Source organism: Aphelocoma coerulescens, chromosome 22 (genome assembly GCF_041296385.1).
Source record: "Aphelocoma coerulescens isolate FSJ_1873_10779 chromosome 22, UR_Acoe_1.0, whole genome shotgun sequence".
Classification (NCBI taxonomy): Eukaryota; Metazoa; Chordata; class Aves; order Passeriformes; family Corvidae; genus Aphelocoma; species Aphelocoma coerulescens.
The window spans coordinates 4,023,051-4,044,515 of NC_091035.1; the positions used below are offsets into that span (position 1 = coordinate 4,023,051).

Genomic DNA, 21,465 nt, shown 5'->3' on the forward strand with positions numbered 1-21,465 from the left:
CCCTTTCCCGCCCCTTTCCCGCCCCTTTCCCGCCCCTTTCCCGCCCCTTTCCCGCCCCCTTCCCGCCCCTTTCCCGCCCCCAGGGCCGCCGCTCTCGCGAGACTTCGCGCGCCCCCCCCCTTCCGGTAATGGCGGCGCCCTAGACCGCGCGGCCGGCCCCGCCAGCGCCGTCAGTCACCGCCGCGGGCACCGCTGTCCCCGTCGCTGGCACCTCTGAGCCGCCGCTGCCACCGCTGGCACCGCCACCATGCATTCGGACGATGTGAGTCCGACCGTTCTTGCGGCCCCGTGTCAAACGCCCGCCCCGCCGCTGGGCCCGGCCGTGCGCCCGTCCCACGTGGCCGGGGGTCCCCGGCGCGGGGGTGGCTCGAGGGGGGCAGCTGGGCCGGGGGCTGTGAACGGGCATTCGGCAGCAGCGGATGCGATGTGTCTGCGCTTCTTGGGGCACCGCGCTCTCCCTGCCCGGGGAACATGGAGAAAACCCCCAATGTTTGTGGGGTCTCCGGCGTCAGAGCCGCACCGGGGGCTGCCGGAGCCGGCGGGGGACATGGGGGGCCGGGTGAGGGGTGTCGCGGTGTGTCACCCGCTGTTTGTGCTCGCAGGTTGTCTGGAGCATGCTGGGGAACAGGCAGTTCTGCTCCTACAAGATGACGTGAGTTTGGGGGGACGGGGTGGGCTGAGCCCAGGGAAGCTTTGGGGGGATCCAGCAGGGAAAGGAACTGGAGGGACACTCTCGGCTACCCCTCAAACCCCACAGTGTCCCCCCTGTGCCACCACTCGCTGAGAGTCACAGAGGATGGGGTGAGCTGGAGGGGCAGTGGGGTCCTCCTGCTTTTCCCTCGTTAATTCCCTGTCCCCTCTTTCCCAGCACCAAAACGCAGAACTTCTGCCGGAATGAGTACAACCTGACGGGGCTGTGCAACCGCTCCTCCTGCCCGCTGGCCAACAGCCAGTACGCCACTGTCCGCGAGGAGAAAGGTGGGAGCGGGGACAGCGGGAGGAATTTCCCCATGGAGAGCGCGGTCAGGCCTTGGAAGGGGCTGCCCGGGGGGGGTTTGGAGTCCCCACCCCTGGAGGTGTCGAGGGAACGCCTGGGTGTGGCACTCAGTGGGGTTTGTTCCCTGTTCCAGGTCGCTGTTATCTCTACATGAAGACGATCGAGCGGGCGGCGTTTCCCCGGCGCCTCTGGGAGCGGGTGAGCTCGGGGACACGGCAGTGACGGTGCCTCTGGTGTCCCCACAGAGGGAGGGAGGAAACGGCCTCAGGCTGGGCCAGGGCAGGCTCAGGATGGACAGCAGCAGGAATTTCCCCATGGAAAGGATGCTCAGGCCTTGGCAGGGGCTGCCCAGGGAGGTTTGGAGTGCCCATCCCTGGAGGTGGCACTCAGAGCTCTGGGCTGGGGACAAGGTGGGCATCGGGCACAGGGTGGAGTTCATGACCTTGGAGGGCTTTTCCTTAACGGTTCTGTGACTCTGGGAGCGATGCAGCCCCTCCCGAGTGTCCCTGCTTTGTCCTGCTCTGTCACCCACCCCTTCCCCTGTCCCCGCAGGTGCTGCTGAGCAAGAACTACGAGAAGGCTCTGGAGGAGATCGATGAGAACCTCATCTACTGGCCCCGCTTCATCCGGCACAAGTGCAAGCAGAGGTTCACCAAGATCACGCAGTACCTGATCCGCATCCGCAAGCTGACCCTCAAGAGACAGTAAGGGACACGGGGAGTGACCATGGAGTGACCACTGGTGCCTTATGGAGCTACTGCCCCTCTCCTGAGCTGCTGGCACTGCTGGACGTGGAGCTGGTCACCGTTTTCCTGAGGGGTTTGAGATGGATCTGGGTGGCGTGGATGAGCCACAGGGAGTCAGGTGTATAAATGCACTGAGGGAATGTCCGGAGCTGGAAGGGACCCACAGGGATCACTGACCCCAAATCCTGGCCCTGCACAGACACCCCAACAGCCCCACCCTGGGCATCCCTGGCAGCGCTGTCCCAACGCTCCTGGAGCTCTGGCAGCCTCGGGGCCGTGCTCATTCCCTGGGGAGCCTGGGCAGTGCCCAGCACCCTCTGGGGGAAGAACCTTTTCCTAAAGTCCATCCCAACCCCCCCTGGCACAGCTCCGGCTGTTCCCTGGGTCCTGTCTCTGTCACGGGGAGCAGAGATCGGAGCTGTCTCCTTGGAGGAGCTGCTCCAGGTGCCCTCAGCTGCTCCTCCTGTGGCCCCTCCAGACCCTTCCCCATCCTTTGGACCCTCTCCACCAGCTGTAGATCTTTGTTATCCTGAGGCAGCCTACGCTGCCCCCAGGACATTCCACAGGCTGCAGCCACGTTTGGAATGCTGGAGCTGCTGGCTGTTGCTGCCAGAGGCTGCCAGATTCCCAGGGCTGTCGTTCCCTGCAGGAGGAAGCTCGTCCCGCTGCGCAGGAAGATCGAGAGGCGCGAGAACAGGCGAGAGGTAACGACGGCTCCGTGTCACCTCCTGCCACTGCCCCTTGTCCCCAGTGCCCCTCAGCCTCACACAGCTGCTCTGTGTCCCGTAGGAGAAAGCCCTGATTGCTGCCCAGCTGGACAACGCCATCGAGAAGGAGCTGCTGGAAAGGCTGAAGCAGGACACGGTGAGGGTCACACAGAGCTCACAGTGCTGCCCCTGTGCTGCTGCCTCCGGGGGGGGGATAGGGGGTGCCTGGCTCCCCAAAACACAGGGAGCCCCAAAACACGAGGGCTCCCCTCCTGTTCTGTGCAGGAGCGTGGGGTCAGAACTGGCAAGGGGCTTTCACCTCAGTCTGAGCTGCCCCGTGCCCAAAGTCCATCGTCCTCCTGTGGCTTACGGAAAATCCCCATTTTCCTTTCAGTACGGAGACATTTACAACTTCCCCATCCACGCCTTTGACAAGGCCCTCCAACAGCAAGATGCAGAGAGCGAGAGCGAGTCGGATGCAGAGAGGGAAGAAGATGAAGATGATGATGAGGTAAAGCTTTCAGCCCTGCCCTGGTGCTCTGCTCTGGTGCCTCCACCTGCTGGCTGAGAACACCTCAGGAGAGCTCAGAACAACCTTGTGGTGGCTCTTGCACGAGTCGTGGCACTGCTGTGCTCAGTCCCTGCCTCTGTTCCCTGCAGGACGTGGACAAAAGGGAGTTTGTGGAAGCAGAGGACAGCGAGCTCAGCGACTTCGAGGTAGGTGAAGCACCAGGTGCAAACTGAGGCTGAGCTGGATGGGCACCTCCAGCCTTGGGTGTCTGGGGATGGGGAGGAGGCAGCCAAATCGGAGTTGTGGAAGAGAATTGTACAGTGGGACCCCAGCCCAGCTCCTCTGGAGCCAGGGATTGTGGAATGGGATCATCCATGAGGTGATTTTGGGGAAAAGAGGAGGTTTAGTTACACAACCTGCTCTGACATCACTCCCATCACTCAATTCTTCCTCAGGACATGGATAAGTTGGAGACGAGCAGTGAAGAGGAGCAGGAAGAGGAGGAAGAAGTAGAGAAGAAAGCCTCCCATCCCAAATCTAAAGGGAAAACTCCCCTGAAGGGCCCAGCCAGGAGAAAACGTCCCTACATTGAAATAGAGTACGAAGAGGAAACAGAGCCAAGCACCAAGACAAAAGCAGCCTGAACCTTCCCCGATCCCCTTTTGTACTGACTGGCAGAGCTCCAGATGTGTCACCAGAACGGCACTGCAGGGTCTGTCCCCACCTTCCACCCCTGCACAGGACCCTCAGTGACTCCTGGTTTTATACTCCACATGTTTTCTGCAAGAACAGCGGGGTTTCTGTCCCGACCCCAGGGAACTGCAGCGAGTTTGTACAACTGGATGAGGCAAAGGAACATCTCCCCCCTCCTCTACAACCACAGAAAGCTCAGCCCAGACTCTGCTCCAGGAAGGGCCCTGGCCCAGGGGGCTCTGCTGCTTCCTGTAAGGCTGGAGGAGCCACACGTGGCCTGGATGTGTCTGGGGGAGGTGTGGGGCTCACAAGTGGGACAAGAATGACAGAACTTTAAATAAATACAACAGTTTTACTGTACAAAAGGGGGTGAGCAGTGTGAGGCACCTCAGCTGCTCTCCTGCACCTTCCTGAGGCACTCCCGCACCTGGTTCTCCTCACAGCTGCTGTGCACCCCTTCCAGCAGCACCTGCAAGGAGAAAAGCAGCATTCACAGTGCCTGGGTTACGGTGTCACCCAGCCCCCCCAGCCCTCGGGTGGAGCAAAGCACAGATTGATCCCCATCGATTGGTATCGAGTCACTGATCAATCGATTATTGATGCTGGGGAGGGGAAATGCCAAATCCTGGGAAGAGAAGGCTGGTGGGGAAGAGGGCACTGGCACAGAGCCCCTGACTCACCTTCACCTGGCCCTGGGAGCAGCGATCCAGCAGGATGAGGCACTGGGTGGCCCTGTGGAGCAGGGCAGCTCTGACGGGCGCCGGCGTCGGGCCCCGCTCCGTGTGAACGTCCCAGAGCAGCCTCAGCAGGGCCTTGAGGAGCACGGGGAGCCTGCAGGGCATCCTGCAAGGGCAACACCTCGTCCCAAACCCTTTCTGAGCAGCCTGCAGGGCATCCTGCAAGGGCAACACCTCGTCCCAAACCCTTCCCGAGGCAGGGGACAGCACAGCTTTGCTGAGCAGCTCCTGGTTCTGGTGTGGGGCAGGGCTGGTGCCAGCCTGAGGAAGCAGCTGCCTCGGCCAGGGTGCCAGGACAGCCCTGGACACACAGGAACCTCGGGATGGTGTGGCAGGAATGCTGTCCCTGCACAGCCCAGGGCTTACTCCACACTGATTTAATTTGTAACCACTCATGCTTTTGGAACAGGCACAAGATGGGTCAAACCCAGAGAGAGAGAACTCAGTTAATTCTGGAGCCAGGTTTTTCAGTAATGCCAGCAAGTGCTTCCTGGGACAGGTTCTCCCTTAGGATTTGAGGGCCTTTTCCTCAAGAAAAAGCAGCTTTGGGTCTTATGAAAACATGCAGGACAGGAATGAAGCACTCATGTCAGGACAGGCTTCCAGGAGAGCTTTTCTGTGTGTAATCCCCCCAGAGAGGTACCTGGGCCAGGCGTGCTCTATGGTGCACTGCAGTGTCTCCAGGATTCCCAGTCTGGCTTCTTCCTCGGGGCCATCAGAGACTTCCAGGTAGCCCAGGATGACTCGCTCCAGCCTCTTCAGGTGCCTCACGATGAGGATGCCGAGTCTGGAGGCACAAACACACCCTGAGGTAGAGGATACCCTTGAGTACCAAGCCCAGGGCCCGTCCCCGTGGGGTCACTGCTCTCATCTGGTCTGCTCTCAGCTCCTCAGGAAGGTGGGCAGGGCCCCCAGGTCCCCCTGTCCCCTGTGTCTCACCTGGTGACGAAGGCGGGCAGGGTCCCCGCGTAGACCCTGCGCAGCGCCAGCCGATGCTCGGCCTCCATGTGGGTCAGCACCAGCTGCAGCACCTGGTCCCAGGGGGACGTGGCTCTCCCGTGGCCCTGGTGCCGCTGGCCTCGCTCCAGGACGGGCAGCAGGTCCAGCAGGCACAGCAGCACTGCCTGGTTTGGGGACAGATGGGGAACCTGAGCTCGTGTTCTCTCCAAAACCCAGTAAATCCCCACCCTGTGACCACCCACGGCTGCGCTGCTGCTCACTCGACAGGCCCGAGTGCTTCAAACCTGTTACCTGCCCTGGAACGGGGCAGGAGGATTCCCTCTGCTCTGGCATTTTCCTGGAATCTCCCGAGCTACTCTGTCTCACAGGCTGGTGACAGCCTGACTGGACTGTGAGAGGCAACAGGCTCAGCCTCCTCCTGCCTTAAACTGCGCGGCTGCCAATACCCCAAGGCACGTTAAACCCAAGCCCAGCCGTCCTACCTGGATGAGAGGGGCTTCCCGTGAGTAGAGGTGGTTGTAGAGGGCGTGGAACACCACCTGGGCCCTGTTGAACTGGCACAGATCCGCACCTGGCTGCAAAAACAGACACCAGGGCGTTGTTCCTGGGCAGCACATTCCGCTAAAACCTAAGGAAAGCACATCCCGCCCAAACCCTGGGACACCCCGAGCGTGAGGAACTGCTGTGAACACAGGTTAAGCCCTGCCGTGCGCCAGGAGGAGAAGTTAGGAACCTGACCCACACGAGGGAATGGCTGGAGCTGTGCCAGGGCAGGGTTAGGTTGGATTTTAGGGTGCTGGGGCACTGCCCAGGCTCCCCAGGGAATGGGCACGGCCCCGAGGCTGCCAGAGCTCCAGGAGCGTTGGGACACCGCTCGCAGGGATGAGATTGTTGGGGTGTCTGTGCCAGGCCGGGGGTTGGACTCTGGTCTTTGTGGGTCCCCTCCAGCTCAGGACATTCTGGGACTGACCCTTCCTTCAACAACACCCAGAAAGGGCTCCAAGCCCTGCCCTCCCTCCCTCACCACGTTGAGGACGATGTGGTGCAGGCAGCGCACACCCAGCACTTTGTTCTCCTCCTGGAAGTCATCGGAGAGGAGCAGCGCGGGCGGCAGCACCCGCTCCAGGTGAGGGCACAGCCAGGGCCGGCTGACGTGGAGCAGAGTCCAGGAGAACACGTGTTTGGAGCCTGGGTTACGCTTCCAGGTGTCTCTGGAGGGACAAACACAGCTCAGGGAACACTGAGAGTGCTCATTTCCCGTGCACCTGAGGCTCTCAGCTGGCAGCAAACTCTGACAATCATCCCCCAGCACCTTCCATTGCTGGGCATTTGTAAAGCTCCTGGCCTCCTGTTTAGCATCTCTTGAGCCTGAGCTCCGTTTCCCGGCATTTTCTACACAGAGACCCTCCAAAACGCCACGCTCCCCTTCGCACTCACTTGGTTAACTCCTGCTTCAGGAGCCCCATCACTGCTCCGAATCTTCCTTCCTCATCCCCCTCCTTTCCCCGCAGGAATTCCGCCACGGACCCGCAGCCGGCAGCCTGGAGCAGCCGCTCCAGCAGCTCCTGAGCCACTGCCCGAGTGCTCGCCGTGGTCCAGGGCCTCTCGTCCTTGTGCGTGACAGCGAAGATGAACGCGTGTCCCAGCACCCGGCACAGGACGGGCCCCACCACGGCCATCCCCAGCGACTCCTGGCCCTTGGCAGCTTCCAGCTTCTGGAGGAGGAGCAGGAACACGGCGCCAACGCGCTCCGCTCGCTCCGCCACGGCGGCCAGCGCTGCGTCCTGCCCGGGGGGCTCGGTCCCGTCCTGCTCCCGGCGCGGGGGAGCCGCGAAGCCGCCCAGGGCCGCGGCCAGCGAGCCCAGCGCCGCGGGGCTCGCCGAGCCCAGGAGCCAGCGCGGATCCGCCGCCTCCAGCAGCGCGCCCAGCTCCCGGAGGGCTCCCGGCCGCTCGGACAGCGCCAGCCGGGCCTGCAGCAGCACCTGCTCGGCCGAGGGGGCGGCGGGCGGCGGCTCCGCCTGCCCGGGACCCCGCTCCGGGCTCAGCGCCCGCGCCGGGCTGCTGACATCCATGGCCTGGCACGACCCCCGGAGGGACGTCCCCGCCCTAAAACCGCTCTAAAGACACATCGCTGGCGGCAGCAGCGCCCCGCGGGCAGCGCGAACCCCCGGGACCCCTTCAGAGAGCCCCGAGCGCCCCCGCTCCCCTCACCGCAGCACCGCGCGCGCGCGCCGTCGCAAATCCCCCCCCAGTTGCCGTAAAGCAGGTGGGCGAAGGGGGCGTGGCGTTGCGTGAATAAATTACCATTACTAATTCAGACTCGCGGCGCGGCGAACAGCGGCCGTGAGGGGCGGGGAGGGCAGAAAGCGGGACGGGAGCGCGGTGGGCGGTGGTGCGGAGGGGGCTGAAGCGGAAGGAGGAGAGCTAAGTGAGGACGGGGGTATCGCCGTGACACAGGAGCAGTGGCGTGGCTGTGGGGCGCGGCGCGGGAAGGCGCCGTTTCGATCCTTCCGGTTCATGGAAATGATGAATGGGAGCGGCACGCGGCTGCGTGACGTGTGCGCCCTGCGTTACGACACTGCACAGTCCCATCTGACCGCCGGGGGGTCCTGACGTCAGCGCGACGTCGCTTTCTTTATGGCGTCAAAGAGCAGCGACAGTGGGGTGATGGGAAGGGGAGGCCGCTGTGATGTCATCGCCGTGACGTCATCTCTGTGGCCGTGAGGGGTGGGTGATGTCGCTGTGACGTCATCGCTTTTCCGTGTGCGGAAATGAGTGGAAATGAGCAAATTCAAGGCGCTGTGCGCGGCTCCGGGGCTCTCTGTGACGTCACCGCTGGCGCCGCGTTCTCTCGGACATGTCAGAAATGAGTGGGAATGGGCAAATTAGGGGGGGGGGGGGGGGTCCACCCTGATGTGGGCACAGCTTGGGGGGTGCCCGGCCCTGGAGGGGTCAGTGATGTCACTGCTGATGTCATCTTCTCTCGGACGTGTCAAAAATGAGTGAAAACGGGGAGATCGGGGGGTTCCGCCCTGATTTGGGCACAGCCGGGGGGTCCTGGCCCTGGGGAGGCGCTTTGATGCCGTTTGGGGCAGTTTGGGTGATTTGTCACTACACATTAAAGGGTCACGGCCAGCAGTGTCCCCTCCTTGCGCACCTGGGGGTTCCAGCATCCCCCTGGCCTTTATTGGGGCCCCCTGGCAGCACCGACAGCTGAGACACACTAAGAAATCATCCATTTAATCATTTTTTTACACAAAACTGTACAATCCCTCTGCCCCGTGGGGATCCTGGGGGGTCCGGAGGGGCTCAGGTACAAAAATAACTCTGCAGCAAAAGTGGGGACAGGAGCCCACCCGCGCCCTGGGGCTCAGCTTCCCGCAGGGAATCCCGGGGCCATCCCGGCTCCATGGGGAGCAGAGCCCGGACAGCGGCAAATCCCAAACCAAGCCACGGCCTGCGGGGTCAAAATCCCAACCGGGAAACGCCGGGTCCTTCCAGAGGGACCCCGGGCAGGCGGAGTGGGTGATGCCGGGTGTGCGGAGCCGCGGTCCCGCGGTGGATCCCGACGGATCCCGACGGATCCCGCAGGGTGTGGAGCGGGGCTGGCTCACACCAGCTCATCCAGGAGGGTCCCGATGCCGGCTCGGGGCTGCCCCGGCCCCGCCATGGGTTTGTTGCACATGGGGCACACGCAGCGCACCTCCAGCCACTTCACCAGGCACCTGCGGGCAGGAAGGCGGCAATGCCGATTCCCGCAGGGAATTCCCCGCTCCCGCCCCGCTCTGCCAGCCCCACTCACTTTCTGTGGAAGGCGTGCTGGCACGGCAGCACCCCCAGCTCCTCCTTCACCCGAAAATCCTCCAGGCAGACGGCGCAGGTCTGCTGTGGGAGGTGAGACGAGGCTGAGGGCGGGTGCGAACGTGTGGGACCCGCCAGAAATGCCACGGCTCGGGAAATCCCGGGTGTTTCCAGCCGGGAGCTCAGCCCCGCTCCCAAACCACCCGCGGGGAGGGGGATTTTGGGGGACACATCCCCACATCGCATCCCCAGCCTGTCCCGGCCCTGCTCCTGAGCACAGGGGATGCGTCCCGAGGGTTGTCCCTGTTAATCCCAGCTCCATCCCGATCCAGAGGTGGTCCCGCTCACCCCGTGCACGTTCAGCCTGCGGGCATCGCCTTTCAAAACTACCTGAAGGAGAGAAGGAGGGGAGGATTTAACCCCAGGAAGGATCTTGCCCCGGGAGGAGCTGAAGGGAGCCGTGCGCGGGCGGGTTGAGCCCGGGGCGTTCCGGGCAGGGTGTCCCGTCCCAGCGCTTTGGAACGCGCAGCCCCGGTCCCCGCTGTGTCCCTGCTCATCCCAAACCCCGCCCGGCTGGTGCGGGAACACCCCCCGCGTTACCTCCTTGTACCCGAAGCGCTCGCTCTGCGCCTGCTGCCGCAGCTTGCTGGGGACAGGGAGAGAAAGGCACCGTGAGTTTTGCAGCCAAAAAGACTCGGGAGGCACCTGAAATCACGGGGAACGCGCCCCTCCCGCCCGGGATTCGGGATCAGCGGCTCCGTTTGTGCAGGAGCAGCCCGAGCTGGCCCCGGGAATGGGCAGCGGGGGCGATAAGAGCGGCGGGGGCGATTGTTTGCCTTCGGAAGTCGTTCGCAGGGCAGGAAGCGCCGCATTTCCAGCGCTCGGCTGCCGGCAGCTCCCGGCCCCGCCGTGACCTTGGCCGGGGAAACGCGGCTGGCCCAGAACCGCGGGGATGGGGAGGACGGGACGGCCTCTCCTCCCAGCCGGGCCCCAAAACGCGCTCCCACTGCCCCTGCGGTGGCTGAGGGATGCGGGGCACATCCCGCGGGGCACATCCCGCGGGGCAGGGCTGAGCCGGCCCTCCAGGAACGGCAGCCTCGGCTTTGGGGTTAAAAATAGCGCTCCCCGAGCAGGGAGCGCAGGGAAAGGCACATCCTCCACTGCTCCTTCCCTGCCCCGCACAGCGCGGCCCTCGCACGTTCCCTGGAAAACAGGAGCCCCTTCCTGCGCTTCCTGCCCTGCTCCGGGCTGCGGGGCCCCGGCACCGACCGGTGGCTTGTCCCGGTTTTCTGGGAAAAACCAGGATCTGGGGATGCCCAGGGACACCGAGCCCCCGGCGCAGCCCCCGGCTCACCTGATGAAGTAGCAGCAGAAGATGAGGCTGAGCACGAAGATGAAGATGCCGGTGCCGAAAATGACCATGTAGATGTTGAGGGGCAGGTCCTGGAAGGTGATGGGCGGCATCGTGCAGGGTTTAGTGGGATAAATCAGCCCCAGGCTGCAGGAGCACCCTTGGCGGGAAGAGAAACGAGAGAAATTCAGCGTTTAGGTGGAAAGGAGGTGAAGAAGATGCGCTGAGAGAGCACAGAGAGCCGGGGCTGGCTCCGTCCCCTGCGGAGTTTGCCAAGTGGGCAAAAAGCAGCACTAAGACATCGTCCTGTGCCCGGTGAGGTGAGAGCTCCCCTGGAAGAGCAGCAGCCCCTCAGAGCAGCTCAGCTGCATTTCCACAGCCAGCAGCCCCTTCTGCAGCAGCTGCAGGAGCAGCAGGCCCCGGGATTTCATCTCCGGGGAATACACAGAGGCTGGAAAGGGATTTAGGGAAGGACAGAGCTAAAAACCAGCCTGAAAAACAGCAACAGTTGGTGGCTGCCATCGCCCCAGGAGGAGCAAGCGGCTGCTTCGGCCTCGGCGTGGGGAGAGGTGCTGGGGTCACTGAGCACCGGCTGACCCAGTCCCCTGTCCCAGCAAAGCCACGGGTGCCACCCCAGGGCCACCACGGGGGACACGTGGGTGTCACGCAGGGCTGGTGACAGCACAGCCACCCCGGGAGGCTCCCACGGAGCCCCAGCCCCCTGACACTGCTCAGGGCTGCTGCAAAGCCGGGCTCTGGCATGGAATGAGCCCCGTTTTATGTCTGGGAATGGCTCTGACCCCCCTGGAGTCAGGGCTTTGATTTCTCCTTGGCTCTCACTTGAAAGGAGAGGAGCTCCCAGCCCCATCTGTGCCCCACGGAGCAGCTCCCCCGGCGCCTTCCTTCCGCCCAGCACCCTGCTCCTCATCAAACAGCTCCTCCAGGAGCGCTCCTGGCTTTAATTACAGCCCCCCAGCCCCTCCGCCTGTTCCTCAGGAGAGGCTCCGCCTGTTCCTCAGGAGAGGCTGGAATTCGCTCTGCAGGGACAGGCAGGAGTGGGCAGCAGAACCTCCTGCACCAGCAGAGACACCCAGGGCTGGTCTGTCTGGTGTCCTCCCCACGGTGACAGGGGACAGCAGGACACCACCCCAGCAGGGTGGGCAGGTGGCACTTCTGAGCTGGGACACCCGAATTCCAGCCATTCCCAGGAATCTGCTCTGCTGGGCGGGTGAGTTCACGTGTCCCATCGATGCCACGGCCAAGCCACCGTGGCCAGGAGCCACCTGGCGCTGGGGACACCAGTTTGGTGCCACACAGCTGCAGCAGAGGAGAGCCTGGGCTGTAGGAAATGGGGTTTTCCTGCCCCAGAGCCACACGCTCCGTGCCTCCTGGAATCACCGGAGACAATCCGTCATCCACCTCAGCCACAGCGGGAAAGGGAGGATTTGTTTGTCAGGTCCTGCTGCTCCCGGGACCACCAGGTGCAGGAAGATACAATAGGAAAGGTTCATTATTTTTTGCCATTTCCTTGCTGGAAGTGATTGAGAAATGCTCCAAAAAAAGCCCCAAAACAAACCAAACCAAAACAAAACGCTTACAGCTCTGAAAAAACCCCACTGAGTAAGACATGAGGTAATGCTGGAGCACCGGCTCGTGGGGCACGGGCTGGAGAGGCCCAGCACATCCCTCTGGGCTCATTTAAGGGATTCAAAACCCAGCTCACAACACCAAAACCCAGCTCCTGACTCTAGAAACCACCCCAGCCACCTCTCCTCTCCTCTCCTCTCCTCTCCTCTCCTCTCCTCTCCTCTCCTCTCCTCTCCTCTCCTCTCCTCTCCTCTCCTCTCCTCTCCTCTCCTCTCCTCTCCTCTCCTCTCCTCTCCTCTCCTCTCCTCTCCTCTCCTCTCCTCTCCTCTCCTCTCCTCTCCTCTCCTCTCCTCTCCTCTCCTCTCCTCTCCTCTCCTCTCCTCTCCTCTCCTCTCCTCTCCTCTCCTCTCCTCTCCTCTCCTCTCCTCTCCTCTCCTCTCCTCTCCTCTCCTCTCCTCTCCTCTCCTCTCCTCTCCTCTCCTCTCCTCTCCTCCTACAGCCCCCACGCTCTGCCCCATCCCATGGGGTGAAATGCCGTCTCTGACCCCACAAGGGCCCTTTTGGAACTCACCAGCTCAGCCAGGGGCATTCCTGCTGGATGGGCCCTCAGGAACTCCCGGGCTGGGGGTGCAGCTCCAGGGAAATTCCCTTTGCTGCTCTGGGAGAGGCCATGGGATGTGAGGAGGAGCTGCCAGGACCTGGAGCAGGGGGTCCCTGCCGAGCTCAGCCCCCTCTCCCTCCCAGCCCCTTCCCTGGATGGTTTTGATTAAACCCCCCTGCCTGACAGAGGCCTTTGTGTTTTCAGTTCCAGGGGAACGGATCGAGTCCCGGCTTACCCGACATGAGACGAGGACCTGATGGGCACCGAGGAGAAACAACCCCGGCCACCAGCTCCTGGCTCCTGGTTTGACACGAGAACCAGAACCCCTGAAGGCTGGGGCGATTGTTGAGTGGAAAAATGGGAAAAAAGGGATCTGTAAACATGTGGGGAAGTGGCCAGAGACACACGGTGCCTTTGTGGACTCCTGCGCGAAGGACGCGCACAGGGAGCTGCTTCAGTTTGGCCAGAAAAGCGTTTTCCATGCGAACTCCCACGGCTCCTCTTGGAAGGAGAAGGAGCCCAGGTACAGTTTGGCCCATCAGGGCTGTGGTTTGCTCCTCTTCCTCCTCCTCCCCACACAGATTTATCCCAAACCCCCTCTGTGAGCTGTGCTGGGGACACAGAGCCTTGAGCCCCGCAACGGGGTGACCCCAGCCCTGTCCCCCACACCAAACCCGACAGCCTGACCTCAACCCCACAGCCCCACAGCCAACCCCTCCTCAAAGCCCTCGTGCTCCAGCAAAGCCAAGTTTGGCCCCTCAGACCCCACATTTTGATTTATTTCACAGCGTTTCCAGTCAGGACCCACACAAGTTTCCTCCCCCTCACTGTGCAGGGGTTTTGCTGAGCTGAGCTTCTCCCTCACCCCAATTCCTGTTCAATAAAACCAACGGGAAACTCAGCAGGTCATTAAATAAAACCATTCCTTCTCCTCCCACACAAAAGCTGTGGGCTCTGCACCAGAGAACAGAATGCAGTTTCCATCTCGGTTTTGCTGGGATGCTGAAAAAAATCCCTGCACAAAGCTGCCCTGAAGCCAAGTTCAGCACGGGGGACGAGGAGCTGCCCCCCAAATGAAGTTCCCGGGGTCTGCAAAGTCCTGAGCTCCAGGTGAGCAGCAGCAGGGAAAGCTGGGCTGTGAAGGAGGAGCTGAAATCCCAGGCAGCGGCCGCCTGTCAGGATATTCTGAATAAACCCATTTAGGTTAAAATGTGATTTTTCCACCAGCCCCGTGAAGGCCCTTAACAGCACCGGGCTCTGATTTATCAAATATCTCTGAGCCTGGGGCTTGAAGCCAAAGTGCACAAGTCGGGTGCCCAGGCCCTGTCCCCTCAACCCACGCCTCGGCCTGGGAACAAGGCTGGGCTCTGTCCTGCCGTCCCCAAAGCCTCGCTGGAGGCTGGAGACAGCTGGGGCTGCTCAGAGCCTCGGGAAGCAAAATCTCTCTTATTTAGGAGGTTTCTTGGACACAGCCGAGCGAGCGTGGAGCTGCTGTGGAGCATTTCCCTGCACCCACACGCTGCCACATGTGTGGGACAACTGCCCGGGGGAGCGGTGGCTCTGTGTCCCCCACGTCCCCCAGGGCACACGAGGGATGTGTTACAGGAGAGGAAGCCACTGCTCGCTTTATATTTAGCTTCAAAGGCTGTAACCCTTCCATAAATTAAACCAGCCCGGCCTTTGTTGCCGGGGCAGGGCTTTGATGCTGGAATTCCCATCGCAGCTCCTCCACTCCTCGGGCACAAAAATAACCCAGTTCTCCTTTGAACCGAGCCCCCCTCGCATGTGCAAACCCAGCTCCACGTTCCTGAGAGCTCCTCACGGCGAGCGCGACCCTGAGGGGGCCGGGGCCGTGTCCGGGGACCCCTAAAAAATGAGTTTGTTCCACTTTTGCGGGCACATGAAAGACGGTTTGAGGTTGGGGTTTTCTGGTGCGAGCAGCCGAAGCGTGGCCAATCCATTCCGCCGGGTGCTTTCTCCCTGAGAGGCGAGCGGGACGCGCCGCTCCGGGGGCGGAACGGGGGGACCGAGACCCCGGGAGCCCTGGGAGCGGAGGGAGGCAGGGGGGCACCGAGCGCCCGCCCCGCACGGAGCGGCCGGGGCTGCCCGGGAGATGCCCGAGGGTGCCCGGAGGATGCCCGGAGGATGCCCGGGGGATGCCCGGGAGATGCCCGGGGGTGCCCGGAGGATGCCCGGGGGATGCCCGGGGATGCCCAGAGGATGCCCGGAGGATGCCCGGGGGGTGCCCCGCTCTCCCCCGCAGTCAGTGCCCCCCTTCCCGGGCAGCAAGGAGGGGACACCCCCTGCCCACCCGCCCGCCCCCTCCCCGCGCTCACCGTGGCACCACTGGAACGGGGGCATCGGGCGGCTTCGCGGGGCCGCGGCTGCTCCGCCGGGCCATGGCCTTGCCCGCAAACCCCGCCCCGGCCCCGCAGCCCCCCCGGGGCCGCCCCCGGACCGCCCCCGCCCCGCCGGCACCGGTGGTGGTGGCCCCGGGCGGCCGCACCCCCGGCGTGTCCCTGCCCGGGCGGGGCTGCGCTCGGATCCACGAGCCGCGTTCCGAGGGCATCGCAGAAGGCCCGCGTTCCGAGGGCACCCAGCCCATCCTCGGGCACGCAGAAGTCCTTTGGGGGAGCCCCCCGAGGGCACGGAGCTCCTCGGGGGTCTCGGTGTCAGGTTTGGGACACCGTAAGTTGGATATTGGGGAAGATTTCTTCGTGGAAAGGGTTTTCCTCTCCCTATTGCACTCGAGCTGAAGGCAGGAAGGAATTCCTCCCTGGGAGGAGCTGGGATGGCATTTCCAGAGAAGCTGAGGCTGCCCCATCCCTGGCAGTGTCCAAGGCCGGGCTGGGATGGTGGGAGGTATCCCTGCCACGGCAGGGGTGGGGTGAGATGGGGTTTAAGGTCCCTCCAACCCAAACCAGTCTGGGATTCTGTGACTCCCGGCACAGGCTCGGGGTCACCAGTCAGCTCAGCGGTGCCAGGGTGTTGGCACAGGCCCCGCTGTGCCCCAAGCCACGGCGCTGTCCCTGCACGGCCCCCAGGCCCCTCTCCCTCCCCGTTTCCACGATCCCAGCTCGGCACAGCTGCAGCCCAGCGCTGCTCCGGGGCCCTCCGGAAGCGCAGGAAGAATGGAGCTATAACGGGAGCGGGAGGACAATGAGGGCTGGCAGCCTGGGGCCACCCCTTCCCGGCCTTGGCACCCTCCTGGGCTCGGCCCAGCCAGCCCTGCTGCTCTCTGGGGTGTTTGTCACAGCCTGGGTGGCCGCTTGGAGCTGCCTTTGGGACACTGATGCGGCCACCTCATGCGGGACGGTGACCCTGGGACTGCCAGCCCAGCTCTGCTTCCCACCAGGAGCCACAGCTGGTCCCCACTACTGGGAAAAAGAGTGGGAACCCCAGGACAGGCACTGAGCGGGGGCTCAGGTTTGGGCACTGAGTGGAGGCAAAGATTTGATCCTTGGACTGAGAATTTGGGGGGATTCGGGTCCATGTGGACCCTGAGCACTCGGGTGATGCTCTGTCCCACAGTCCTGTGACAGATCCCAGCCTGAGCTGTCCCCAAGCACGCCAGGGGTGTCCAGGCTCTTCCTTAGTACTGCCTTTATTTCCACAGGGTGACACGAGGCATGGGGAACACCCAAACACTACGACAGGAGTTTGCCTGGGCCCACAGCCCAGAGCTGACTGACATCACCAGAAACACACGGGACACACAACAGGGACACACGGAGCTGCAGTATCCTGGCAGGGAGGGACACGACTGCCTGGGCAGATGCCAGGGGGGACAACGAAGCCTTGAAGGCTCCCTGGAGCCCACGGGGATGGAGTGACCGGTGACAGTGACGTGGGGCCGAGTCCTCCAGAGGCGTCTTGGAGCGAGCGGGCTGGGGAGGAGGCCATGGCCAGGCCTCCCTGGGTGGCAGAGCTGCGGGTGGCAGGCCCGGGCCGGACCACGGGGACGGCTCGCAGGTCTGGGGACCCCCAGGTGACCCATGGGCAGAGCCCGAGCTGGGCGGGCGCGGGGCCGGGCGGGCAGAGCTCCCGCAGCGCCCGCCCTCCCTCAGGAGCTCCTCTTGAGCCGCAGGGCGTTGTCCAGGGCCACCAGCTGGCGCAGGAAGCCGCGGTTGGGGATGATCCCGCGGTGGTCCTTGACCGTCTTTATGGCTTCGACCAGGGGCATGTGGTGGCGGATCATGAGGTAGGCGAGGACCAAGGTGGCGGACCTGCTCACCCCGACGGCACAGTGCACGAGGATCCTCCCTGGGGGGACACAGCGGCTGCGTCACAGCAGAGCCAAAACATCCCAGGTAAAAACCTGCTGAGCACCCAGCTGTGCCACGGAGCACCCGGAGCCCTGGCTCAGGTGGGCAGCACCTGGCGGGGCATGAGGGGTCCCAGCTGTGAGGCACCGAGGTCACCTCATGGCAAAGGGTGTCAGCATGTCCTGAGAGGCCAAAAGAGACCCAGAAACAGCTCAGAACAAAAACTGTGACCTGGGGGGACGGTGCTCTCATCCAGCCTGTGCCCTCTGGGCAGGAGGTGATGCTGTGCAGGGGACACCACGGGGGTGATCCCATCCAGGGGACACCATCCCAGCCTAGAAACTTCTGTTTGATGGTGGAATTCCCAGCGCAGCTCCTCCACTCCACAGGACACCACCCCAGCTCCCTCCCTTCCCAGTGCAGTTCCCCCCATCCTTTCTCCCTCTCCTCTCCCAGAACCTTCCCCAGTGACCTTCGTTGAGGGCCTGGTGGATGAAGTCGGCGGCGGGGTAGAAGTAGGGGCTCATGTCGAAGGAGGGGGAGTCGTGGGCCTCGATGCCCAGGTAGCGGATGCCGGTGCCCTCGTAGTACTCGGCGCCGCCGCGCCAGCGGCAGTGAGAGGCGTTCAGCACGTGGGTGATGCGCAGCTGCAGCAGCTCCCGCCGGTTGGACGCGATATCTCTGCAGGGACAGCAGGGAGGGGACACCTCAGACCAGGAACAGTGTCCCAGCACGGTGGAAAGGCTGCCCGGGACAAACGTTTCTGGCTGAGAGAGCTGGCGGCAAAAACCTGATGGATTTTTGAGGTTTTTGGGTTTTAAGGCGATCTCCCAGCCCTGGCTCTGTGGACACCCCACCTGTGCCCACCCCGGCTCAGCAGAGCTGTGACCTCCCTGCACAGACAGCCCCGCTCACCTCCTTCCTCCTTCATCCCAGTGCTCTGCACCCATCACATCCTGTGCTCCCTCACCTTCCCCACCTCCCCATGTGCCCAAAATGCCCCCTGTCCCTGTGCCCTGCCACACTTACTGGTCGCCCAGGTAGAGGCCTGGCCACACCTCGTCGGCGTGGTTGCAGGCTGTTTTCCCCGTGTACAGCAGCCGCTCCAGCTCGAAGACGCTGAGGATGGGGTGGCTCCCGCGCTCGTCCCGCGGGGCCCGGCTCGGGGACCTGCTGCTGTTCCTGTAGAACCTGGACAGGAAAGCCATGGGAGCTGCCCAGACCCACACGGCATGCCTGTGGGGGCGGGGAGGCCGGACAGGGGCCTGGGGGTCACTTCTGCTGCTGCTGCCACCCACGGTCCTGTTGGGAAGCAGTGGAGAGGCTGTCAGGAGAAACGGCCCCTCAGCGAGGGGAGTGTCCAGGGGAGGGAACGGAGCTGGGAAGGGGCTGGAGCCCCAGGAGCGGCTGAGGGAGCTGGAAAGGGGCTCAGGCTGGAGCAAAGGAGGCTCAGGGGGGACCTTGTGGCTCTGCACAAGTCCCTGACAGGAGGGGGCAGCCGGGGGGGTCGGGCTCTGCTGGCAGGGAACAGGGACAGGAGGAGAGGGAACGGCCTCAGGCTGGGCCAGGGGAGGCTCAGGGTGGACAGCAGCAGGAATTTCCTCATGGAAAGGGTGCTCAGGCCTTGGAACTGTCCAGGGAAGTTTGGAGTGCCCATCCCTGGGGGTGTCCAAGGAACACCTGGATGTGACACTCAGTGACAAGGTGGGGATCGGGCACAGCTTGGACTCGATGATCCCAGAGGGCTTTTCCAACCTCGGGGGTTCTGGGATTCTGTGGTGCTGCAATTGGGGACCTCTCACTCTGTCCCTGTAGTGGAAACACCGGCCCAGAGCAGCCAGGTCTCCCCCTGCTGATGTCAGGTCACCAACCCGCTGCTCCCCGGTGTGAGCCGAGCATTCCCTGCATCCCTTCCAAGAAGGAAAACTGGGGGGGAGAAGTTCCTGCTGCCAGGGCTGGGGAGCAGCCAGAACCCTGAGCCTCCACAGGCCGAGCTTTCGCTTCAGCCCCATGACTTTGGGCTGCGGCCACCTTGGCAGGAGGTGCTCTGCACAGGACCCCTCCCGTGGCTCTGCTGCCAGGGGACGGTGCCAGCTCGGGGCTGGCGCTGCCAACCTGCGCTGGCAGGCGAGGAAAGGCGGCCAGGTCTGGGCACGGCACCAGGGCTGGGGAGGAAAAGCCCCCAAACAGGTGGAGGATTCCATATGGCACCAGGAGCCTGGCCAGGGCCCAGCCTCCTCCAGAGCCTGCAGGGAGGGTGGGGCAGGGTTAACCCCTCCATGGGCACGGCCCTGCAGCTGCTCTGGAACATCCAGGGCTGCTTTGGGGTGAGAAGAGTTAACTGCAGGGCATGAGAAAGCTCCTTTTACCCAGCAGCTGCTCCAGGACACAGCCCTGCTCCCAAACCTTCACTGCTTGTTACACATCTGCAAGGACCCTCCCCCCCGGGCAGCCCGACCCAGCGGTTCCTGCTGCCAGATGTGGTCAGAGAGGCCTTTTTGTGCTACCTTTGCTGCTGCACCTCCCTCAGGAGGAGAAATTCTGTCTCACCTCGCTGCTGCTGCCCGGGAGCTGCCCCGGAGCCTCCCCTCCCCTCCCAGCACTGCCCAGTTGGGGCTGGGGGGGCACAGCGACCTCGGGCTGTGCCTGTCCCTCCGCTGTGACATTCCCCCGAGGCTCCGGCCGGCGGAGCAGAAGGAAGGAGCCTCCAGCCATTTGTTGGCAACGCAGAGGAAAACGTGCCAAGGGCATGGGGGAGCTCGGAGGGAGCCCAGAGAGACCCAGGGTGTCCCCCTGCCCCTTCCCTGCTCCAGGGCCGCAGCTCAGAGCCCTGCACGGGACGGGCCAGCCCTGCCCAAGTGTCACCCCCGGTCCCCAGCACAGCTCACACCCTAGGGCCGGGTGCCAGCCCGACTCATTCCCCCTGCTCTGATCCAACCTGGGCTCCTCCAGGCTGGGAATTCAGGTTGGCAAAGCCCACCCGGGCAAGGCGCCGGGCAGGGCCGAGTGCCGGGGCCCTTAAACCCCGAGTGACCTTGGCTGCGGCACAGCCACACGTCCCCAGCCCCGGGCAGCGCCGGGGCACAGCAGCAGCAGGGGCTGGAAAAGCGGCTGGATCATGGAGAGGGCTGGAGGCAGCCGAATTCCAGCCCCCTCTTATCGCCACAGCTGGCTGGAAAAACAACCCGTCCCCACCCAGGCCGGGGTGCAGCCGCCGGAACCCCGGCCCAGAGCGCCTTCCCGGGGGTCGGGGGAGAGGCTCTGCCCCACATCCCGAGCCGGGAACAGCCCCTGGAGCGCTCCTGGCGCCTCCCAGGCGGGGGCTGTCCCCCTGATTTGGGAGGCGATCCGGGGGCTCTCTCGCTGCTCCCCCGGCCCCTGTGCCCGGCTGGGAGGGAGGGGACGTTCTGTGGGATGCGGGGAGCGGTCCCAGATGCGGGAATGATCCTGTGGGATGCAGGAATGGTCCTGTGGGATGCGGGGAGAGGTGCGGGATGCAGGAATGATCCCGTGGGACGCAGGAATGATCCCGTGGGATGCAGGAGGGAGCCGTGCCGAAGCTCCGTGGCTCAGGGACACCCCGGGACCCGCGGGGAGGGGACGGCCACCCCCGAGCGTACCTTGGCGAGGGCCGGGATGCGGCGCCGGGATCGGGGCGGGATCGGAGCGGGATCAGCTCCAGTCGGCCATGTCTCGCTGCTGCCGCCGCCGCTGGAGGGAGGCTGATGTAGGAACATCTATTTTAAGGCATGACATGGCCAGAGGCTGGGTTGTTTATGCCAGGCTGGGCACGGAGGGGCGCGGGAGGACCGAGGGACACGCACGGACACCGCACAAGCGCCCGTGGCCGCGCAGCAGCGACAGCGACAACAACAACGTCCCCAAATCCTCCCCCAGCCCCGCTCTGCCTCCTCCGCCTCCCTCCCCGAGCCACAGGAGCGCAGGGGAGAGAAGGAAAAGCTGCCGAAGCGGTGCCGAGGACTCGATTTCCCTCCCCGGGGAACTGCAGCTGTCTCCAGGCCATGTTTCTTCGTGGTTTTTTTCACAGCTGACCTCGTCCCCCGCTCCCTTTGCACATCCAGGGCTCGGTGAGATTTTCTCCGTTTGCAAAGAAAATAAACCCTGGATTTATGGGGGATAACAAATCAGAGAATGGCGTGGCTTGGAAAGGACCTTAACGATCACCTCGTTCCATGGGCAGGGGACAATTATGACAATTTACAAATTCCCGTCAAAGTCAGGGATTTTTTTTTTTTCCCCCAGGGGGAAAAGAAATTTAAAAAAAAAAAAAAAAAAAGGAATTCAGGATTGAAGCTTTTTTGTTTTGACAGCTTCTAAACGCCACCATTCATTTCACAAGTGCTGCAATGTTTCAGTTAAACATTTTCCAGGCAGAATATGCTCCCTTTCCCTTTGAAGCGCTGCCTTCCCAGCGAAAAGTTTGACTCAGATCAGAAAGTGGGAGTGTGGTGGGAAAAACAACCCGAGGAAGGATGGAAATGAGCTGTT

At 63.3% G+C, this 21,465-nt stretch overlaps 4 protein-coding genes and 1 non-coding gene across 7 annotated transcripts; 2 read left to right on the plus strand and 3 right to left on the minus strand.

Moving 5' to 3' along the window:
• Positions 1–120: 120 nt before the first annotated feature.
• MAK16 (MAK16 homolog) lies at positions 121–3,993 on the plus strand. Its single transcript, XM_069035442.1, has 10 exons — positions 121–262; positions 603–652; positions 869–978; positions 1,131–1,195; positions 1,550–1,701; positions 2,393–2,447; positions 2,533–2,607; positions 2,845–2,961; positions 3,111–3,167; positions 3,417–3,993. Exons 1-10 carry the CDS (start codon positions 248–250, stop codon positions 3,603–3,605), a joined length of 885 nt encoding a protein of 294 aa, XP_068891543.1. The 5' UTR covers positions 121–247; the 3' UTR covers positions 3,606–3,993.
• Positions 3,987–7,580, minus strand: TTI2 (TELO2 interacting protein 2). Of its 2 annotated transcripts, XM_069035439.1 has the most exons (7): positions 6,789–7,578; positions 6,376–6,562; positions 5,834–5,926; positions 5,331–5,515; positions 5,035–5,178; positions 4,335–4,497; positions 3,987–4,123 (listed from the first exon to the last, which is right to left on the minus strand). In XM_069035439.1, exons 1-7 carry the CDS (start codon positions 7,421–7,423, stop codon positions 4,043–4,045), a joined length of 1,488 nt encoding a protein of 495 aa, XP_068891540.1. In that variant the 5' UTR covers positions 7,424–7,578; the 3' UTR covers positions 3,987–4,042. The 2 variants fall into 2 exon arrangements, with proteins under 2 accessions (XP_068891540.1, XP_068891542.1); XM_069035441.1 differs by lacking the exon at positions 3,987–4,123 and having other exon boundaries at positions 4,373–4,550; positions 6,789–7,580.
• Positions 7,581–7,855: 275 nt separating this feature from the next.
• On the plus strand, positions 7,856–7,949 carry LOC138121835 (small nucleolar RNA U13). Its single transcript, XR_011156284.1, has one exon. It is a non-coding gene; the product is annotated as a small nucleolar RNA U13 (small nucleolar RNA).
• Positions 7,950–8,593: 644 nt separating this feature from the next.
• RNF122 (ring finger protein 122) lies at positions 8,594–15,107 on the minus strand. 2 transcript variants are annotated; one of them, XM_069035444.1, is made up of 6 exons: positions 15,028–15,107; positions 10,507–10,663; positions 9,753–9,798; positions 9,501–9,542; positions 9,154–9,233; positions 8,594–9,076 (listed from the first exon to the last, which is right to left on the minus strand). In XM_069035444.1, exons 1-6 carry the CDS (start codon positions 15,050–15,052, stop codon positions 8,962–8,964), a joined length of 465 nt encoding a protein of 154 aa, XP_068891545.1. In that variant the 5' UTR covers positions 15,053–15,107; the 3' UTR covers positions 8,594–8,961. The 2 variants fall into 2 exon arrangements, with proteins under 2 accessions (XP_068891545.1, XP_068891544.1); XM_069035443.1 differs by having other exon boundaries at positions 9,154–9,236.
• A 1,172-nt stretch (positions 15,108–16,279) lies between these two features.
• On the minus strand, positions 16,280–20,857 carry DUSP26 (dual specificity phosphatase 26). Its single transcript, XM_069035631.1, has 4 exons — positions 20,577–20,857; positions 17,986–18,258; positions 17,429–17,637; positions 16,280–16,954 (listed from the first exon to the last, which is right to left on the minus strand). The coding sequence occupies exons 2-4, from the start codon at positions 18,162–18,164 to the stop codon at positions 16,755–16,757; spliced, it is 588 nt and encodes a 195-aa protein (XP_068891732.1). The 5' UTR covers positions 18,165–18,258; positions 20,577–20,857; the 3' UTR covers positions 16,280–16,754.
• Between the last annotated feature and the right edge of the window lie 608 nt (positions 20,858–21,465).

Bases quoted from the DNA above. Each gene is read 5' to 3' on its own strand.
- MAK16 (XM_069035442.1), top strand. The intron at 653-868 runs GTGAGTTTGGGG...CCTCTTTCCCAG, and splicing joins TTCTGCTCCTACAAGATGAC to CACCAAAACGCAGAACTTCT. The intron at 3,168-3,416 runs GTAGGTGAAGCA...ATTCTTCCTCAG, and splicing joins GCGAGCTCAGCGACTTCGAG to GACATGGATAAGTTGGAGAC.
- TTI2 (XM_069035439.1), bottom strand. From the start codon at position 7,423: ATGGATGTCAGCAGCCCGGCGCGGGCGCTGAGCCCGGAGCGGGGTCCC. The intron at 6,563-6,788 runs GTGAGTGCGAAG...TTGTCCCTCCAG, and splicing joins CTGAAGCAGGAGTTAACCAA to AGACACCTGGAAGCGTAACC. The intron at 5,179-5,330 runs GTGAGACACAGG...TTGTGCCTCCAG, and splicing joins CTGCCCGCCTTCGTCACCAG to ACTCGGCATCCTCATCGTGA.
- RNF122 (XM_069035443.1), bottom strand. From the start codon at position 15,052: ATGCCCCCGTTCCAGTGGTGCCACG. The intron at 10,664-15,027 runs GTGAGCGCGGGG...CTTCCCGCCAAG, and splicing joins CCCGTTCCAGTGGTGCCACG to GGTGCTCCTGCAGCCTGGGG. The intron at 9,077-9,153 runs GTGAGTGGGGCT...TCCTGCCCGCAG, and splicing joins CAGCACGCCTTCCACAGAAA to GTGCCTGGTGAAGTGGCTGG.
- DUSP26 (XM_069035631.1), bottom strand. From the start codon at position 18,164: ATGGCTTTCCTGTCCAGGTTCTACAGGAACAGCAGCAGGTCCCCGAGC. The intron at 17,638-17,985 runs GTAAGTGTGGCA...CTGTCCCTGCAG, and splicing joins GGCCTCTACCTGGGCGACCA to AGATATCGCGTCCAACCGGC. The intron at 16,955-17,428 runs GTCACTGGGGAA...GTGTCCCCCCAG, and splicing joins CCACCAGGCCCTCAACGAAG to GGAGGATCCTCGTGCACTGT.